Source organism: Argentina silus (assembly GCF_951799395.1).
Source record: "Argentina silus genome assembly, chromosome: 11".
NCBI classification, from domain to species: Eukaryota; Metazoa; Chordata; class Actinopteri; order Argentiniformes; family Argentinidae; genus Argentina; species Argentina silus.
Genome location: NC_139665.1, coordinates 5,565,939 through 5,581,473, shown reverse-complemented (window position 1 = coordinate 5,581,473; position 15,535 = coordinate 5,565,939). Strand labels below are relative to the sequence as shown.

The following is a 15,535-nucleotide window of genomic DNA, read 5'->3' as shown; positions in this document are numbered from 1 at the left end:
AAAAAAAGATCAAAGGGTACAGTAGGAGCAACTTTATTCTTCAGAAACAGTTGGTTTCAATCTAATAAGAAACAACACTATCTATTGCACTGATGTGTAAAGGGTACCAACAGGATTGTTTAAGAACATGTTCTCTTTTCTACATTAAAAAATGTATTTTCTTTGTTACTACTAAATACAAAAGAAAAAGAGTATCTTCTTAACACAATCAATTATTGGGTCCACCTTGCCAAGTTCAAGATGTGGCATGTGGGAGAGTTTGTAAACATCAAATTACAAACAGTTTTCATAGTAAAAGGCTATTACTGTCTTACACAATCTAACTTGGCTTCATTACATTACATAACTGTACATGTGTCTGTTAGCAATCCAACAGAAAAAGTCCATATCATTGTAAATAGATGGCCCAGCTAATTGCTGTTGCCAACAGATTCTTTGATTGCAATGGCAGGCGTGGGTCCAATATGTGTCCAGATGTAGCCTTTCTCCGGACGAATGGGAATGGTGGGGAAAGGACAACTCCGGGACTTGAAGTATTCAGAGGGAGCATGGCACACAAATTCAAGGTACTCCATTTTTCGGGGTAGATCCTCTTCTGGACCTAAACAAAGCAATCACGTCATTCAGCATACCCTCTTCGACAAAAGCGGTCACGACTGAGACACAGATGACACCGTTTGGTGAGCTCAAACGAAACATTGTCCGGCGAAAAACTGCACAGTTCCTTCAGTGTTGTCACTTACCCACAATGTAAGTGCTAGGATCAAACTGGTCTTTGGGGCTGGCCTGGGTTGGTATCAACCACGTCAACGCTGCACTCTTCTCACAGTACTGGTCTTGGACGAAACCTCTGATCTGTGCATAGTAAGGCCTCCCATCCTCCTCATCTGTTACTTTGATGACATCTCCTATCTGATAATACACACCCTGCACAGAGATAAACCAATACACAACCTAGTGTTAGTGGCATGCAACTGCTGACAACTTTGACAGGGGGTAGAAAAGTGAAAGAAATGGAATCAAACATACCTTATAAAAGACTGATTCTGATGTGATAATAGTGGAAACAGATTCTGGTGCTTTAATTGGCTGTTGAGGAAACAACATTGAAATGATTTTAGTATTATCAGAGATAGTATATAGAGGCTTTGGTAGTACTGCTTTTGGTAGAGTTTTGATCGTAAACATTCCACAGGATACACATTATATTATGTCAAATGAATGTGAAAGGATACATGGGACCCTGTGCACTGAACTTTATTTACTTACGTTTTTGAGTTTGAAGATGTGTCTTCTCCCTTTTCCTTTTGTGGATACCTTTTTCTCGGAGGCGGGGGCTTTGTACTTGGTGCTTCTCAACCGTGCTGACCTTCTATGGATCTCCTGTTTAGACTGTAGAGACAAGATTAGGAGAGTCCGTTTTTTCATTCAACAACACGGGGTAACACAACACAACGATACAGGAGTAGTATGCATCTTGATCCTCAGCTGACTTTTATCCTAGATTAGAACATGTCTGCAATACCATCAGTAGGAAACGAACTACGTTCACAGCACCTTTCAAATACAAGTGATTTGGCCTATTTAGCCAGATAGCGAGAGCAACCAAGTAATACTGTATGTTCAAGACGACAACAAACCTGCTTGCCCCCGCCATTATTCTGTTGTGTGTTGGAGGACGCTGATGGTCCTGATGGTCCACTGCTGATGCTCTTTCCTGTACAGTTATTGCACAATATCTCTCCTTGGTTTCCTTTTTTCCACATAGAGGACGAGTTTGTTTTGCAAACAGCGCAACATGGTTTTAAACCGAGCGGCATCTCTACGCATAAGTGGGTGCCAAAAAGGCCAACGAAATGAGTGCACAAATATACACACAAGCCTAGCTAGATCTGTGTTCCGTGAGCGATAATAAGCAACAAGTTTCAAGATTAAGACTTCTGGTTTATTTTTCGCGACTTCAAAATAAAAGCGCGAGGTAAGCATCAATGGAAAGTGATGGGATCACAATATTTTCTCATATTTTTCATTAAATAATGAAACGCTGCACAGGGCAAATATACTGCTGCGGAGTAGGTCGGTACTAAAGATGAGCTGCAATGATTAATATATATCTATATATATGTTTGTCCAGATTATATTGATAAAAATTACTTTTTCGAAATTGTATATATTTTCTGATCGGTAATATTGTGTTATTTTAAGCAAAAAGTATAGAAATTATCGTGATCCCATCACTTTCCACTCATCTCTTACCTCGCACTTTTATTTTGAAGTCGCAAAAACGAAACCGGAGGTCTAGTGTTGGAAGTTGTGGCTTATCGTTGGCAAAATAACAGAGGTGGCAGCCGCAGCCAAGTTTCAGCAGTTGTTAGTGGCGCTTTGGACAACAACAACCACATCACCAAATCACAGCGCCTTCTACTGTGCTGGAGTGCGTATGACAGCTGTCATATACCGATAGGTTGAGAGCAATATTGTTGATAAACTCTCAGCTCTCTGGCCCTGTGAAAAGTCAAAACAAAATGAAAAAGAAAATATTTCTAGAATGATATTTTCTGCAACAGAAATGTTTTTATTTTGTATTTATTGGAAGAAAAAACACAACCTACGTCACCGCTCAAAACTGTCTGGGAACTTCCGCTGAACTCGTATCGGTGTCTGACAACCGCGTTGTCCTGAGAAAAACCTGTCCATGTCAAGATGTCTGCAAACGATGTGGAAGATAAAGTTAATCAGGCAACAAATAGCAAAAATATCTCACTTCCAATGACACGCGTGAAACTGATAATGAAAAGTTCTCCGGACGTCTCGAGCATAAACCAGGAGGCTCTTTTTCTAACCACCAAAGCAACAGTACGTTCAGTTGAAATCGGTTTACTGGCTTTGCAAATGCTGCATAGCCACACTGGCTAGCTACTTTACTAGCTAGATAGCTACTTTGTTTTTACCTGTGATTGCCCACTGGGTAATATTACAACTTCTAGATTTTCACGTGTTCTACCTGTTCCTGACTTTCAGTTACACAGCTAACAAGATGCACCTGTTTCCTTATCTTTCCTAAATAGGAGCTGTTCGTGCAGCATCTGGCTCAGTCCTCGTTCACCAATGGATCTGGTAAAAAAAACACACTCTCATACAGTGATTTGGCCAATACTGCAGAGGAAACAGAGACTTTTCAGTTTCTCACAGGTAAGAGCCACACAAATCAAAGTTTGAAGGTATGTAGGTGTATATATAGCAGCAGAACACAGGGGGAGAGGGAGGCCTGAGATATAGTTGGAGGGGGTGGGGGCCGTTTTCACCACCCTCTGTAGAGCCTTACGGTCGAGGGCGGTGCAGCTGCCGTACCAGGCGGTGAAGCAACTGGACAGGATACTCTATGGTGCACCTGTAGGAGTTTGTGAGGATCTGGCGGGCCATGCCACATTTCCTCAGCCACCTGAGCCTTTTGATCACTGTATGGGTGTGGTGTGACCATGTTAAGTCCATGTTAAGTGATGTGGACACTGAGGAACTTGTAGCTGCTGACTCTCTCCACTGCAGCCCTGCTGATGTGGATGGGGGGCGTGGCCCTCCCCCAGTTTCCTCCAGAAGTCCACAATAAGCTCCTTAGTTTTGCTGATGTTGAGGGAGAGATTATTATCCTGGCACCAGTCCGCCAGGACCCTTACCTCACCCCAGTCCCAGTAGGCAGTCTCATCGTTGTTAGTGATCAGGCCAACCACAGTGGTGTCATCACCAAACTTGATGATGGAGTTGGAGCTGTGTGTGGCCACACAGTCGTGGGTGAACAGGGAGTACAGCAGGGGACTGAGCACACAGCCCTGGCGGGCCCGCCGTGTTGAGAGTCAGAGTGGAGGAGGTGATGCTGCCTACCCTCACCACCTGGGGTCTGCCCGTCAGAAAGTCCAGGATCCAGTTACACAGGGAGGTGTTAAGACCTTGTTGCCTAAGCTTGGTGACGAGCTTGGAGGGGACTATGGTGTTGAATGCTGAACTGTAGTCAATGAACAGCGTTCTCACATAGGTATCCAGGTGGCATAGGGCAGTGTGCAGGGTGAGCAATGGTGTGGATCTGTTGGGGCGGTGTGCAAATTGGAGTGAGTCCAGTGTGGCAGGTAGTGTGGAGTTGATGTGGGTCTTAATCAGCCTCTCAAAGCACTTCATGATGACAGATGTGAGTGCATCAGGGCGATAGTCAGTGTTAAAATTGTAGCATTTGTACTTTCTGGTAGCCTGGAGACTTGAGAACTTTACTGTTTTGTCCAAACAAATGTTTGGCTATAGTGTAATCAAACATGCTCTTCATTAAAAAAAAGGTAAAGTGTAGCTAAATATGAAGTAAATTTTTCATTTTAACTTTACAGATATCCTACCAAAGAAGATCTTGGCTCGAGATTACTTGAAGTCCCTGGAGGAAAGACAAGAAGAAGCAGACAATTAAGCCTGGGGTTTGCTTTGGGTCTGGGAAATGTTTTTCTTCTTCTCATGCCTGCAGCGAATCTATACCGCTTCTTTTAGAGCTTATTCTCTGAGATGTAGGCTACAAGAGGTTATTAGTTCCATTCACTACCTAGACATCCAGATGCTGGACATCCATTTTTTGTGTCCTAAAAAATCTGTGTAATCATGGTCAGGAATGACCAGTGACCCCCACCTTCAGACACACCCCATATAACCAATGACTTGCTGCCAAAGAAAGCTTGCTTTTGTTACCAGATTAAATCGACGGTAATCACATCCATGGGGGGCCTCCATAGGTTTTTTTGGGCATTATCTTTCGACAAGAATATCTTGTAAAGCAATGGGTGATCACATCAGGTGCTTTTAAATGATGTGTCAGCATCCATCCAGGTAATAAGTACTCGGCTTAACTGAAATGGCTCAGGAAGCCTTATTTGCATGTACTATACTTGAATGTGAGGCTTGGGGCTGTGTGTTTCCTTCTGTTTGATATTTGGTAGTCTTGTGTGCTGTTACTGACATGGCTCGCTGATAAGCAGAAATGTAGACATTGAAAATCATTCCTAATGACAACATGTGATACCATGATGACTGTCTCAGGGGTTATGAGTGGCTTAGAGGTGTCTTTGAAAGACTTATTCTCTGCTGTGTGCAGGGTGAGAGCATTTAGAATGCATATGTTTTAACTGTTTTGTTTTGTTTTGTTTGTTTCACAACCATATTCATGTGACAGTGTCATTCCTGAATGGTAGCAACACCTGATTATGAAATGTATTTTCCTCTTGATTTTTTTTAGAAATTGCTCCTTTCTGGAAAATATTAGTTGGACATGAATAGGCACATCACATTTAGGTTTTAATGTGAAGACTTCACATTGTTTTTACTATGTTCATCCCACTAGCAGATTTATCATTGCGGATTGAATTAATCCAAAATAGCCTATACTGTAGATGCTACTGTGTTTTTTTGTAAACTAATAAGCAGAGGATGCTACAAGTGTTTACATGTACTGTCTCAAGAAATTAAAAGAAATGCACTGAACTTAACAGGCTAACAGCTGTGAATATGTTTTTCCTACTTGTGTATAACAGCAGGGTTTTTTTGCCTCCTAACACATGAGACATTTTCATTTTGTAAACGTTTTGTACAGTTATTTTTCTTTTGTTATTGAAATAAACTTTGTACATTCTGTAAGTGTGTATCATTCTCCCTTTATTGTGAGGATTGTCCCTTTATTTACAGGTCACCTGTATTTGGACAGTTAGCCTAAAGTAGCCTAAAGCTATACTGTACAAGCAAATAACCTTACCCATTATATCCCAAGCACTACATGTCATAAAGTTTACTTGCTGGCCTTAATCAATAAAAATGTTTGTTACATTTCTTTATGGACTAAGTCTGCAGGCTGAGAGTATAAAAATAGATTTTATTGCCATATGTTCATCAAAATGTGCATGCAGTGTGGGGTATACAGATACATCAGACTGAAATACACACAAGGGATGGAAGCTAAACTAGGAAATAGGAAGAAAATACCGTTGTATAGTAATGCTGTAATAATTCTGGTGACAACATTGTAATAACATGTTTGACATATAACATGATGACAATGTTGTTACTAGAGGAATTACAACAGGTAGAGAAAAAGTGTTACTGAAAAGACCAGGAGTACAATATACTGAGAGCTCCTCATTCTTTGTGTGGGGTTTGTATTCTGAGTGTGCATGCATTGCTTACGCTACGTTAGATAATCATGTTACCTGGTACATTCTTTATAAAAAGCAAACAGAAAAGACTTTAAACATAATCATTGTGCCATGAGTTTGTCAAGTCGTAGTTGCATGATGTGTAGGGACATTTCTAGGCTGGAGAATTGCGTCTCGAGAAGGGCTGCCGCATTCTCTCTCCCATCAATGGAGTCCTTTGTGTTGGCCATTCGCTCCTTTATACTGAAAAAAGACGACACACCATTAATCAGAACCTGACAAACTAATCCCGTTAAAACGCCTGTGATTGTTTTAGATATCCAAATATAAACAGGGTAATAATCCAATAATGCTACTTTACCTAAATGTAATCTTGAATCCCTAAATATTTACATTTAACCTTCAAACTACCAACAGAGGTCTGGTCAGACCCCATATGGTACTTTTACGGTGTAAAAAACATAATATATACAATATAGTTTAATTCTTCTTGACGTTGTAATAAAACATGTCCCCAAGGACTCCAAACCATTTTATTTGGTGTCAAGCATTAATTTGGTATTCAGAAAATTACAAATGTTATGGGTTCAGGCAACAAAAAGGCACAATTCACCCAATTCAGCCTACGGGAGGTGAAAAAATAAAGTCTCGATTAACATTACATTTGGGCATGTACAACTTGTCATGGCACTGCCTGTAAATAAAAACAATTAGTTTTCAAGTGATTTTAAAGATTTGGGGCATGTGAAATCTTGGACCCCATTTTGGGTCCCTTTCACTCCCATTGGTTTTATCTTATAAACTATTAATGTGTGTAAATTGTAAACAAATTTTTTTTTTTGGAAGAACAAATAATTTTCTGTTGTTTTAAATGATTATGAAATAAAAAGTATAACTTTTTGAAAGATTGTGGCTTCTTCAATGTTTTCAGCATTGGGCTCTGGCCAGATATTAGATGTTAGAAGTGAACAGCAAGTTCAGTCAAAGCTGTATGTGTATTATTATTTTTTTACTTCTATAAAGCCCTTTGCATTGTATTGTAATGCGTTGTACTGAATACTGTGCCAGAGTTTTGGTTCAGCCAGATGTGCAGATGGCTAAAGCAAAACATGTGAAATGATTCAGGCGGTATCTGGACGACTGTTTCCACTGTTTTTGGACACCTCGACACAGTGGGACAGGTCCTGACTAGTGGCTGATTACACATGACTCCTAGGAATTCAACAATGCTGGTGAAAGTTCCATATTCCTTTTCCTTTCTTTCCCTCACTCCGCTAGGCATTCTTGCATTTGAGCCAACTTTGTGCAACTTCCATGATGAGTTGCATTTTGATTTAAGCATGTCAGTTATCTGTCTAGTGATAGTTCACTTTGCCTCGGAATGTAATAAAATCTACGCATAATGTATGAATGCAAAGTATTCTATTGTAAAACAGCATTCATATGACGCAATACTGGCTAGGTGGAAATGATTTTTTGGCAATCACTCAAAAGGAGCAACATTCTAGAACTCAAATTGCTTAATAACGGTTGTAACCCCAAAATCATCCCTCACGCGGCACCGCAGGAGGAGTGAATGCATGGGCAGGGATGAGACACCTATTGCTGTATATGCAGGAAACCCATATACCAGGCCTCGAGGCTTTCTACACATTTGTGGGCTAGATGGGACTAAAAACCTGGAAATATATCCCCCTCTCACCTTGAAAAGGTCCAGTGCTCCTTTCCTTCCCTCCTCTTCTCCTCCAGCGAGAGGAAGACCTTCTGCATGGTCTCCACTGTCTCCTCCATGCTCAGGTGGTCAGCCCGGACCCCTTCCATATCGTCATGTGCCTGCTGGTTGTATGAGGTCTCCCCATCGTCCATCCCACTGGCGTGTGATACTGCACGGAGTGCTGCCCTGTTCTGCAGGACCAGCAGACGGGAACGCTCAAACTCCTCTGGCCCGGCGATGTCATCCCAGCAGGTCGGGGAGGAGGGGGGCAGCCAAAAGCGCTGGGAGCAGTTGACAGGGTTCCCTGGGGTCTCCGTCACGAAAGGGCTGTCAGCTGGGAAGCTGTGTAGGAGTTCCTGGAGGAGCAAAGACCCGGAGCCCCACTCCCAATCTCCCTGCTCTGGTTCCCCTGATTCAGGCTCTGACTCTGGCCCCGGCCCCACGTCTTCCCCCTCCACTGGGCACCAGACACTCAGCAGGAGGCAGTACGACAGGCAAAGCCATGGCCAGCTCATTCCCGACTGGAGCAACAGCATTACAAGGCTGGATGAGGCATAATTGGGCATCGTTATTCAGATCAGAAACAAACATGGTCTAAGTCTATAAGCAATGAATCATCTAGTAAAACATGAGCTCACTCTTAGCCATAGGAGTGATGCCTTAGACATTAGAATAAGTTGTTATTCTATGATGTGCAACCAGACAACAAGATATTGATGTCTTTCTTTATGGAATTGTCGCTACTATTAGTCCTAGCTATAGAACACATGTATGATTAGGCTACTGTTACACCTCAAAGTTTGGAACCACTTATTTTCTTTTAGTGAATGTCAGTGGGACAACTTGGATAAAGATGGAAAATAAAAATAATTTAGTGAAAAAAAGATCCAAACTAAACCATACGCATTTTCGCAACCGAAAAATGAGATACTAATACAAACGACAAGAGTCTATGCCGCTCTGCTGGATGTAAAATGATCGTGGCACAGCCGGTTTATTTTGCAAACAGTATATCCTATATATTTATGCTCACGATAATTTTGAGACACATTCACAAATTCTGTTTAAGGCAAAACATATATATACTTACGGGCGCCTTCACAATGCAGTTTGCCTAATGTAAACGGTTTCATGCATATTACCTTTTGCAGAGAATCCCAGAGGCGAATGCAGTTCAGTCTGCGGGTGCGAGTGAAGTCAGCCCTCCACATAATGAGCTATCGGAAAATCTGACTCGCGCTCTAGGACCCAGAACATGCAGCACCATTTACTTGCCGAAAGCCAAAGCAGACTGCGACTCAATTTGTATATTTCCCCCCCGATAAATGCCATTCAGTGGCCCTGGACTAGTGGTCCTCACCGACTATTTCTAGTTCGTTTATTAAATTGAGAGCGGAGATCTTATTTGGTTGGGAGCGCATCTCATGACAACAAGCCTACATTTCTTCCATTCAATGCGCGGTTAGTGCGTCATCGATTCCGCTCCTATGCTTTCCCCTCCCTGGTCTTCTCCCGCCTGCATCAGAGAGTGAACATCCAAGTTCGGGTTTTTAAGTTCATAACTCGAAAACGTTCCTTTTTTAAGTCACCTGCCTTTTTTTCTATCGATACTCTGCCCTCTTTTTGGAGATGACTGAGAGCAAAGGGGGCAGGGGCTCTAAAGGATAAAACATACAAAACAAACAAAACAAACATACAAACGAAGACATACTATGACATGAAATAGTTATAACAGTCATAGTTATAGCAGTATATCATGAACTCAATCATGTTTAGTTGTATGTTGCTCTTTTTCATCTACTCCATGCCTTGTGTTCGGCTATTGCAGGGCCAAAACAGTGTCTGCAGGTCTTATCCATGGTGCTACCAGCTTTTAATTGTAAACCTGCTGCTACCAGCTTTTAATTGTAAACCTACTGCTACCAGCTTTTAATTCCAAACCTGCTTGGGAACCGGTTCCAAAACAACCTGTTATTTGCAGGTATAATTGGAACCTGTTGTATGCAGGTTCAAGGAGGAACGTATCATTCCTAAACCTGCCAGGTTAAATATTTACCTGCCACTTGCAGGTTTGTGGGGGCTTGTATGAACGTTATACTATATGCAGGTTTTTTCGACGATGACAGGCTACCTGGTAACCCAAAGCAATTGACTGACTGCAGCGTGTGAGAAACGGCATTTATGAGCTGTTTTCCTGTCTGCATCCAAGACTGGTTTGACTGATTCAACTAGAAAACGTGAACATGGGAAACGTTCACTCAAAATAGATGTTTTCATACAGTAGCCTACTTCAAAGTTGGTGTGGAGCTGAATCTATTCAATCCCTCTTGTGTCAATGCCATAACGATTAGGAGAAAACGGCAGGCTTCAATGTAAAATATGAATGGAAAGACACCTACAAAGAAAGTGGAATTGATAAATGTTGCCAATATGGATGGTTTTGCTACTACGCCACAATATAATTTGATGTATCATCATTAGTGGGTGCGTCTCCAACAGTATGTGAGAAATTGCGAAACTGTAGGAGTGGACAGATAGCTGCTCTACAGATAGCTACTCTACAGATAGCTGCTCTACAGATAGCTACTCTACTCACATGCTTCACCTTGACTTGAACCGTCTAAAACACACAAACTAACAGCTAACTAACCATGCTTGCCAAAGTTGTGATGCTAAACGCTATGCGTACATTGCTTCACCGCTGTTTATACTGTTTATATTTTTTAGTACTTCTATTTTATTTTAAAACTTATTGTTGCACTACTCTGTGGCACTGTCACTTTTGCATTTCACTGTATACTTATGTATGTATGCACGTGACAAATAAAGAATCTTGAATCCTGTAGGATGACTCAGATGCTGAGAACTACGTTTCCCAGGTGCTTATGGGCGCGCTGCTGGAGAACTAATAAAGAATCTTGATCTTGATCTATGACGATTGTCCCAGAGAAAATATACTGGTTGTAACTGTGGATGAAACGAGAAACAAACTCATTGTTGCTCTTCACTCATACGAGTTCAAAACACAAGACCAATAAATCCTCAGGTTAAAACATCAGGGTCTTTCTGCATTCATACCATCTGTGTTTGTTTTGTGAGTGGTGTTTTGCTGAGGAAAAAAAAGGGTCAATTTGGAAAAGCACTGACATAATGAAATAGGAATGGGAGAAATTTGGCAAAAACAGCTGGAAATGTTGTAGTATGATGGGAAGCACACTGATAACGACATTATGCACACAAACACGAACAATAGTCACAAAAAGACAAGTTTGGAGAAACTTTACATTTTTATTAATTAATGCAATTTACAGTCAAGCCAAAGAGTGAACTATATTAAGTGATACGTATTCACATTATTTCCTAACAGGGTTTACAGCATATCTTGTGTTTGTAATCATAATTGTTAACAAAAAAAGAAATGTAAAATAGAAATCAAAGCTCACTTAAACACTTTAATTACGACAACAATAAGAACAACAAGCTTAGCAGTGGATCCAAACAAATAAATCAAAGAGACAAAAATACCTCACCATGACAGGAATGACAGCAAATTCAGTTTTGGCATATGGTAAAAGAGAAAACTTAGACTGAAATAAAATGACACGTGAGGGCGGGTTGAATTGACAGGACTGTGCAGCGCTGCTTTTGCGAAGAAAGAATTTGGTCACTTTGCTCCTCCATGGCTTACATTGACATTTGAAAAAAAAAAAAAAAGAGAAAAAAAAAGAAAAAAAAAAGATTATTGATGACTGTAAAAATGGAAACTGGAGTGTCCTGGAAATTGTGTTTACTATGAAAAAAAAGTTGAGACATGAGAACATGTTGGCCTTTTTAAAGAAAAATATGATAAGAATTTGGGGGATGATTGTCATTCATTTAAAAAAAAAAAAAAAAAAAACAGAACTAAAACAAGTTCAGCACGTGACTGCATCTCCAGGACACTCCTACATTCATAGGAGGTAGATATATGGCAATGACGCATGACATGGTTTCTGAAGTGTCTATGGGAATCAAGCTCTCTTGCAAGTTGTGGATTTCTTGTGCATAATTTTGTACTTTTAAGGCCAAATGTACGAGGCTATCTTAAGACAAAGGTGCGGGGGAATAGGACAGGGATGGACACAGTAGCAGATACAGCCCTTTCACGGCAATACCTGAGTCACCAGTCACATTGAACAGCATGGAGTCGCCAGGTACCCGATAGTTGTGTTGGTGGACATTAAGTCCTCATTGATTTAACCCAGTGTTTTAGGCTATATGGACACATACAGCATCCTTACAAAGCAAAACATGGAAAGTAACGTCGCTACAATTTAGAAATATTCCTTTGATCAAATGTAATGTTAACAATTGCATAAATTACACATAATCCTACGTAACCATTCCGCTTCAGATTCATACATACCCTTTCATTCCATCTGACAGTGAACATGTAGCACTACATGTTGTTCAAGACCTCCTTAATCAGAAAATAGCTTTTGCATGGCCAGTGCACAGCCTTAGGTGATGATCAAACCTCTCAAAAAAGGGGAAATACAATTTTTTATTGGATAATATGAAGTACACAAAAGAAAAAAAGAAATGAGAAAAGTCAATGCAGCATATATCAGGCTTATGAGGTACTTCATGAATATATATGAATATCTATCTATATAGATAGATAGATATATATAGAGATATATATATAGATATATCTTTTACCTTTTTAGAAAAGCTCTTCAAAGTCATATTATTCCTTATAATTCCTATCGATAGCTTAAAATACCTCGTCTTTTATTGTTTTTTTGTCAGTTTGCCCACTTAAGAAACTGCTTTGAAAGTGCAAAACACAAATACTGATCGCTCTATGCAGCATCTTCACTTTAAGGTTGCATGATAATTAATGTAGAAATTATTTTATGTGGCGCTGTAAATGAAATAGGGATGGCAACCCCAGTATATGGGAGGTGGAAAGGAAATCTCTGAAAAGGCACACATAAAACAATAACATGCAGGATGTTTTCAGCTCAGACAACAAGAATGACATAAGAATTTTAATTTAATTTCCATACAACCTTCTCTGTACAGTGCCTTTCAATCGATTGATCTCTTGAATGACCGATATATGCCACTACATCAGTATATCATGTCACAAATACATTGAGAAAAGTAATTTCAAATGTGTATTCCCTTTGTAAAATGTAGCATGCAAAAATACATCTATCGTCATATCAAAAACTGTATCAAATTTGGATAAGTAATAGCGTGCTACTGTTCTTGTCGTTTTCTGGTTGCAACAACAGCTTTAAATGGCAAAGGGCAAGAAAAGCCTCGCTGGTTTTATTGCGGCACTGGATAACATCACTTCAAGATGCAGATGTTAGATCCTTGATGATCACTCAGTGGCGTCTATCAGCCAACTATGAACCACTAAAAACACTACTATAGGTTCGCAAAGTTACAGGTAACCTATATTCAATTAATTAGATGTCCTCCTACCAACGCTTAAATGTTAAATGAAAGTTGCCACAAGACGTGCTGGAGACCACAGGCCAGGGTACAGCTCAGAGTGATACCTGCCATGCATCTTACCTAACGTTGGCCCTTCTACACTGCTCAGCAAATCATAACTCCAACTCAGACTTTAGTCATTATTGCTCTGCATACAACATCCCATCAACATGCCTCTTTCTTTCAATCCGCAGCCCACTATTTATACTACCAAAACATATTGCAGGAATATTGATAGTGATTCATTGCAAATCTAAATATCCATTTCATTGGTACACCAATATATCATCCAGTCATGACTACAGCTTATATTGCCACACAAATGAGTCCCAACTCAGTGTCTGCTGAGCGTTCATTGGTTGTTTTAGTTACAGTATTACTACATTTTAAAAAGGGAGGATTTGCATGCGTACATAACAACATTGAGACTTGAACTCCCAATTACAAAATTTGGTCCCATGAACTTTAATGTACATACTAAAACATTCAAAGTTCATCCATAATTACAAATTTTGCTTAACTAAAGGTTAAAGGAAGTAAAATGATAAAGTTTGTACACAGTATTGGCTTGTGTCATTTGGTCACTAAAATTGATCTTTGTCATCATAAATTAGGGATATACAACACTAGCACCCGAGACCGTTCTGAGGTAGTTTTCCAAGTTGGTATATAAAAAGCCAAGTTGCTCTGAAGCCCTCAATGCTTTCAGAAAGATACAAAATACCTTGCATTATTAGTTATGATGTCTTGCATGTTGCATGTAATTCAGCTATATGGCATTGGTTCGGTTTGGGGAAGCTCTACGAAAGTTCTCCGATTTCTTTTGCAACCGTACTTTCTCAGGATAGAGTCGCTGCGAGTCGATGGATGGATGGAGCCAAGCTCTGCGTGACGACGATCATAGTTCTCCAAATGAACGCAACCAAAAAAGACCCGATAAAAGAAACTAAAATGTTGACTACTCAAAACAGAGTGAGATATGAGACCACCATACTGTAGCAGGGCCTGCAGAAGCCATCATACATATTTTTGGGGAATAAAAGAGCAACATCTAGACATAAGCTAAACAAACAAAAATACAAGAGAAGTCAACTCATAAACCATAACGGACAACAGTACGAGAAGCATCATTGTTATGGTGCCATTACGCATATTAAAGGTTGTAGGGGGTTTAACGATAACCTTAACATTTTCAGGCATTCCGCAAAAGGTGACAAACATTAATTGTTTCTGTTGGTTACTTGAGGAAAAAACTGTCGTCTGATGGGAATATGAATAGTAAAAGCTGAAGCCAAAATTAAACATACAATAAGATCACACGACACCGCAACTATGGTAACAGCTCCTGTATTACAGCACCTCACTCACAGGCAATACAAAATAGGACCAATCTTTGCACCAGCTCAAATTCAACCTTTCTAGCAGATGCCTATTCAACGACTAACATGACTAATGTTCCATCAGTCTCATTCTTAGGGTCAATTTTTGCCAGAGAACAGACATCGGAAAACAAAGACAACTTCGACTTCTTACTATCCCAATTTGAGGGGTCAATAAGTTCAAGTTAATGAACATGCATAATACGCATATTACAGGTGGATACATCATTTCTTAAAGTATATCAACACTCTGGCTTTCAGTACATTCAGTGTTACCTATTGTTACCTTTGAATTAAGAAAATAAGTTATACTCTACTATAAGGGGAGGTTAGCTCTTCAGGGGAAGATAGGAGAAAGGCAAAGAGGCATTACTGTGCCTATATATCTGACATTATACTTTTAGGAGATGTTTAGATGGTCAGCAGTAGGCTATAGGCCTACAATAGTGCAAACCCAGATTCACGTTTCATTTTGTTATTAACATTGTTTGCTTGAATGTCCTTCTGCAACAGAGAAATATGGGTCATATGGAAAAGGCATCCATCTATACTATTCTTAGCCCATTTTGAATGGAGATTGACAACTGAACTGAGACATCCATGTGGGGACCAGTTGAAGAAGTCATACAAACCAACAAAGGGTAAAGCCAAGCAATGACGACGTTAAACAATCTCTAAAACACTCCCAACAACTCGATTAAGCATGATGAGAAAAGATCAACAGACAATCCAATTGAATCCAATTCAATTGTTGCATTCAAGCAACAGAGACACGTGAA

The 15,535-nt window shown here is 40.1% G+C and overlaps 3 protein-coding genes across 4 annotated transcripts; 1 reads left to right on the top strand and 2 right to left on the bottom strand.

Moving 5' to 3' along the window:
* Positions 1–17: 17 nt before the first annotated feature.
* Positions 18–1,881, bottom strand: gatad1 (GATA zinc finger domain containing 1). The gene is made up of 5 exons (XM_083680096.1): positions 1,641–1,881; positions 1,270–1,392; positions 1,030–1,089; positions 744–927; positions 18–601 (listed from the first exon to the last, which is right to left on the bottom strand). The coding sequence occupies exons 1-5, from the start codon at positions 1,818–1,820 to the stop codon at positions 411–413; spliced, it is 738 nt and encodes a 245-aa protein (XP_083536222.1). The 5' UTR covers positions 1,821–1,881; the 3' UTR covers positions 18–410.
* Positions 1,882–2,655: 774 nt separating this feature from the next.
* On the top strand, positions 2,656–5,661 carry chrac1 (chromatin accessibility complex subunit 1). The gene is made up of 3 exons (XM_083680038.1): positions 2,656–2,856; positions 3,069–3,192; positions 4,371–5,661. Exons 1-3 carry the CDS (start codon positions 2,704–2,706, stop codon positions 4,445–4,447), a joined length of 354 nt encoding a protein of 117 aa, XP_083536164.1. The 5' UTR covers positions 2,656–2,703; the 3' UTR covers positions 4,448–5,661.
* A 212-nt stretch (positions 5,662–5,873) lies between these two features.
* On the bottom strand, positions 5,874–9,332 carry LOC310811747 (uncharacterized protein). 2 transcript variants are annotated; one of them, XM_083680036.1, is made up of 3 exons: positions 9,030–9,332; positions 7,876–8,430; positions 5,874–6,416 (listed from the first exon to the last, which is right to left on the bottom strand). In XM_083680036.1, exons 2-3 carry the CDS (start codon positions 8,421–8,423, stop codon positions 6,275–6,277), a joined length of 690 nt encoding a protein of 229 aa, XP_083536162.1. In that variant the 5' UTR covers positions 8,424–8,430; positions 9,030–9,332; the 3' UTR covers positions 5,874–6,274. The 2 variants fall into 2 exon arrangements, with proteins under 2 accessions (XP_083536162.1, XP_083536163.1); XM_083680037.1 differs by having other exon boundaries at positions 8,978–9,040.
* Between the last annotated feature and the right edge of the window lie 6,203 nt (positions 9,333–15,535).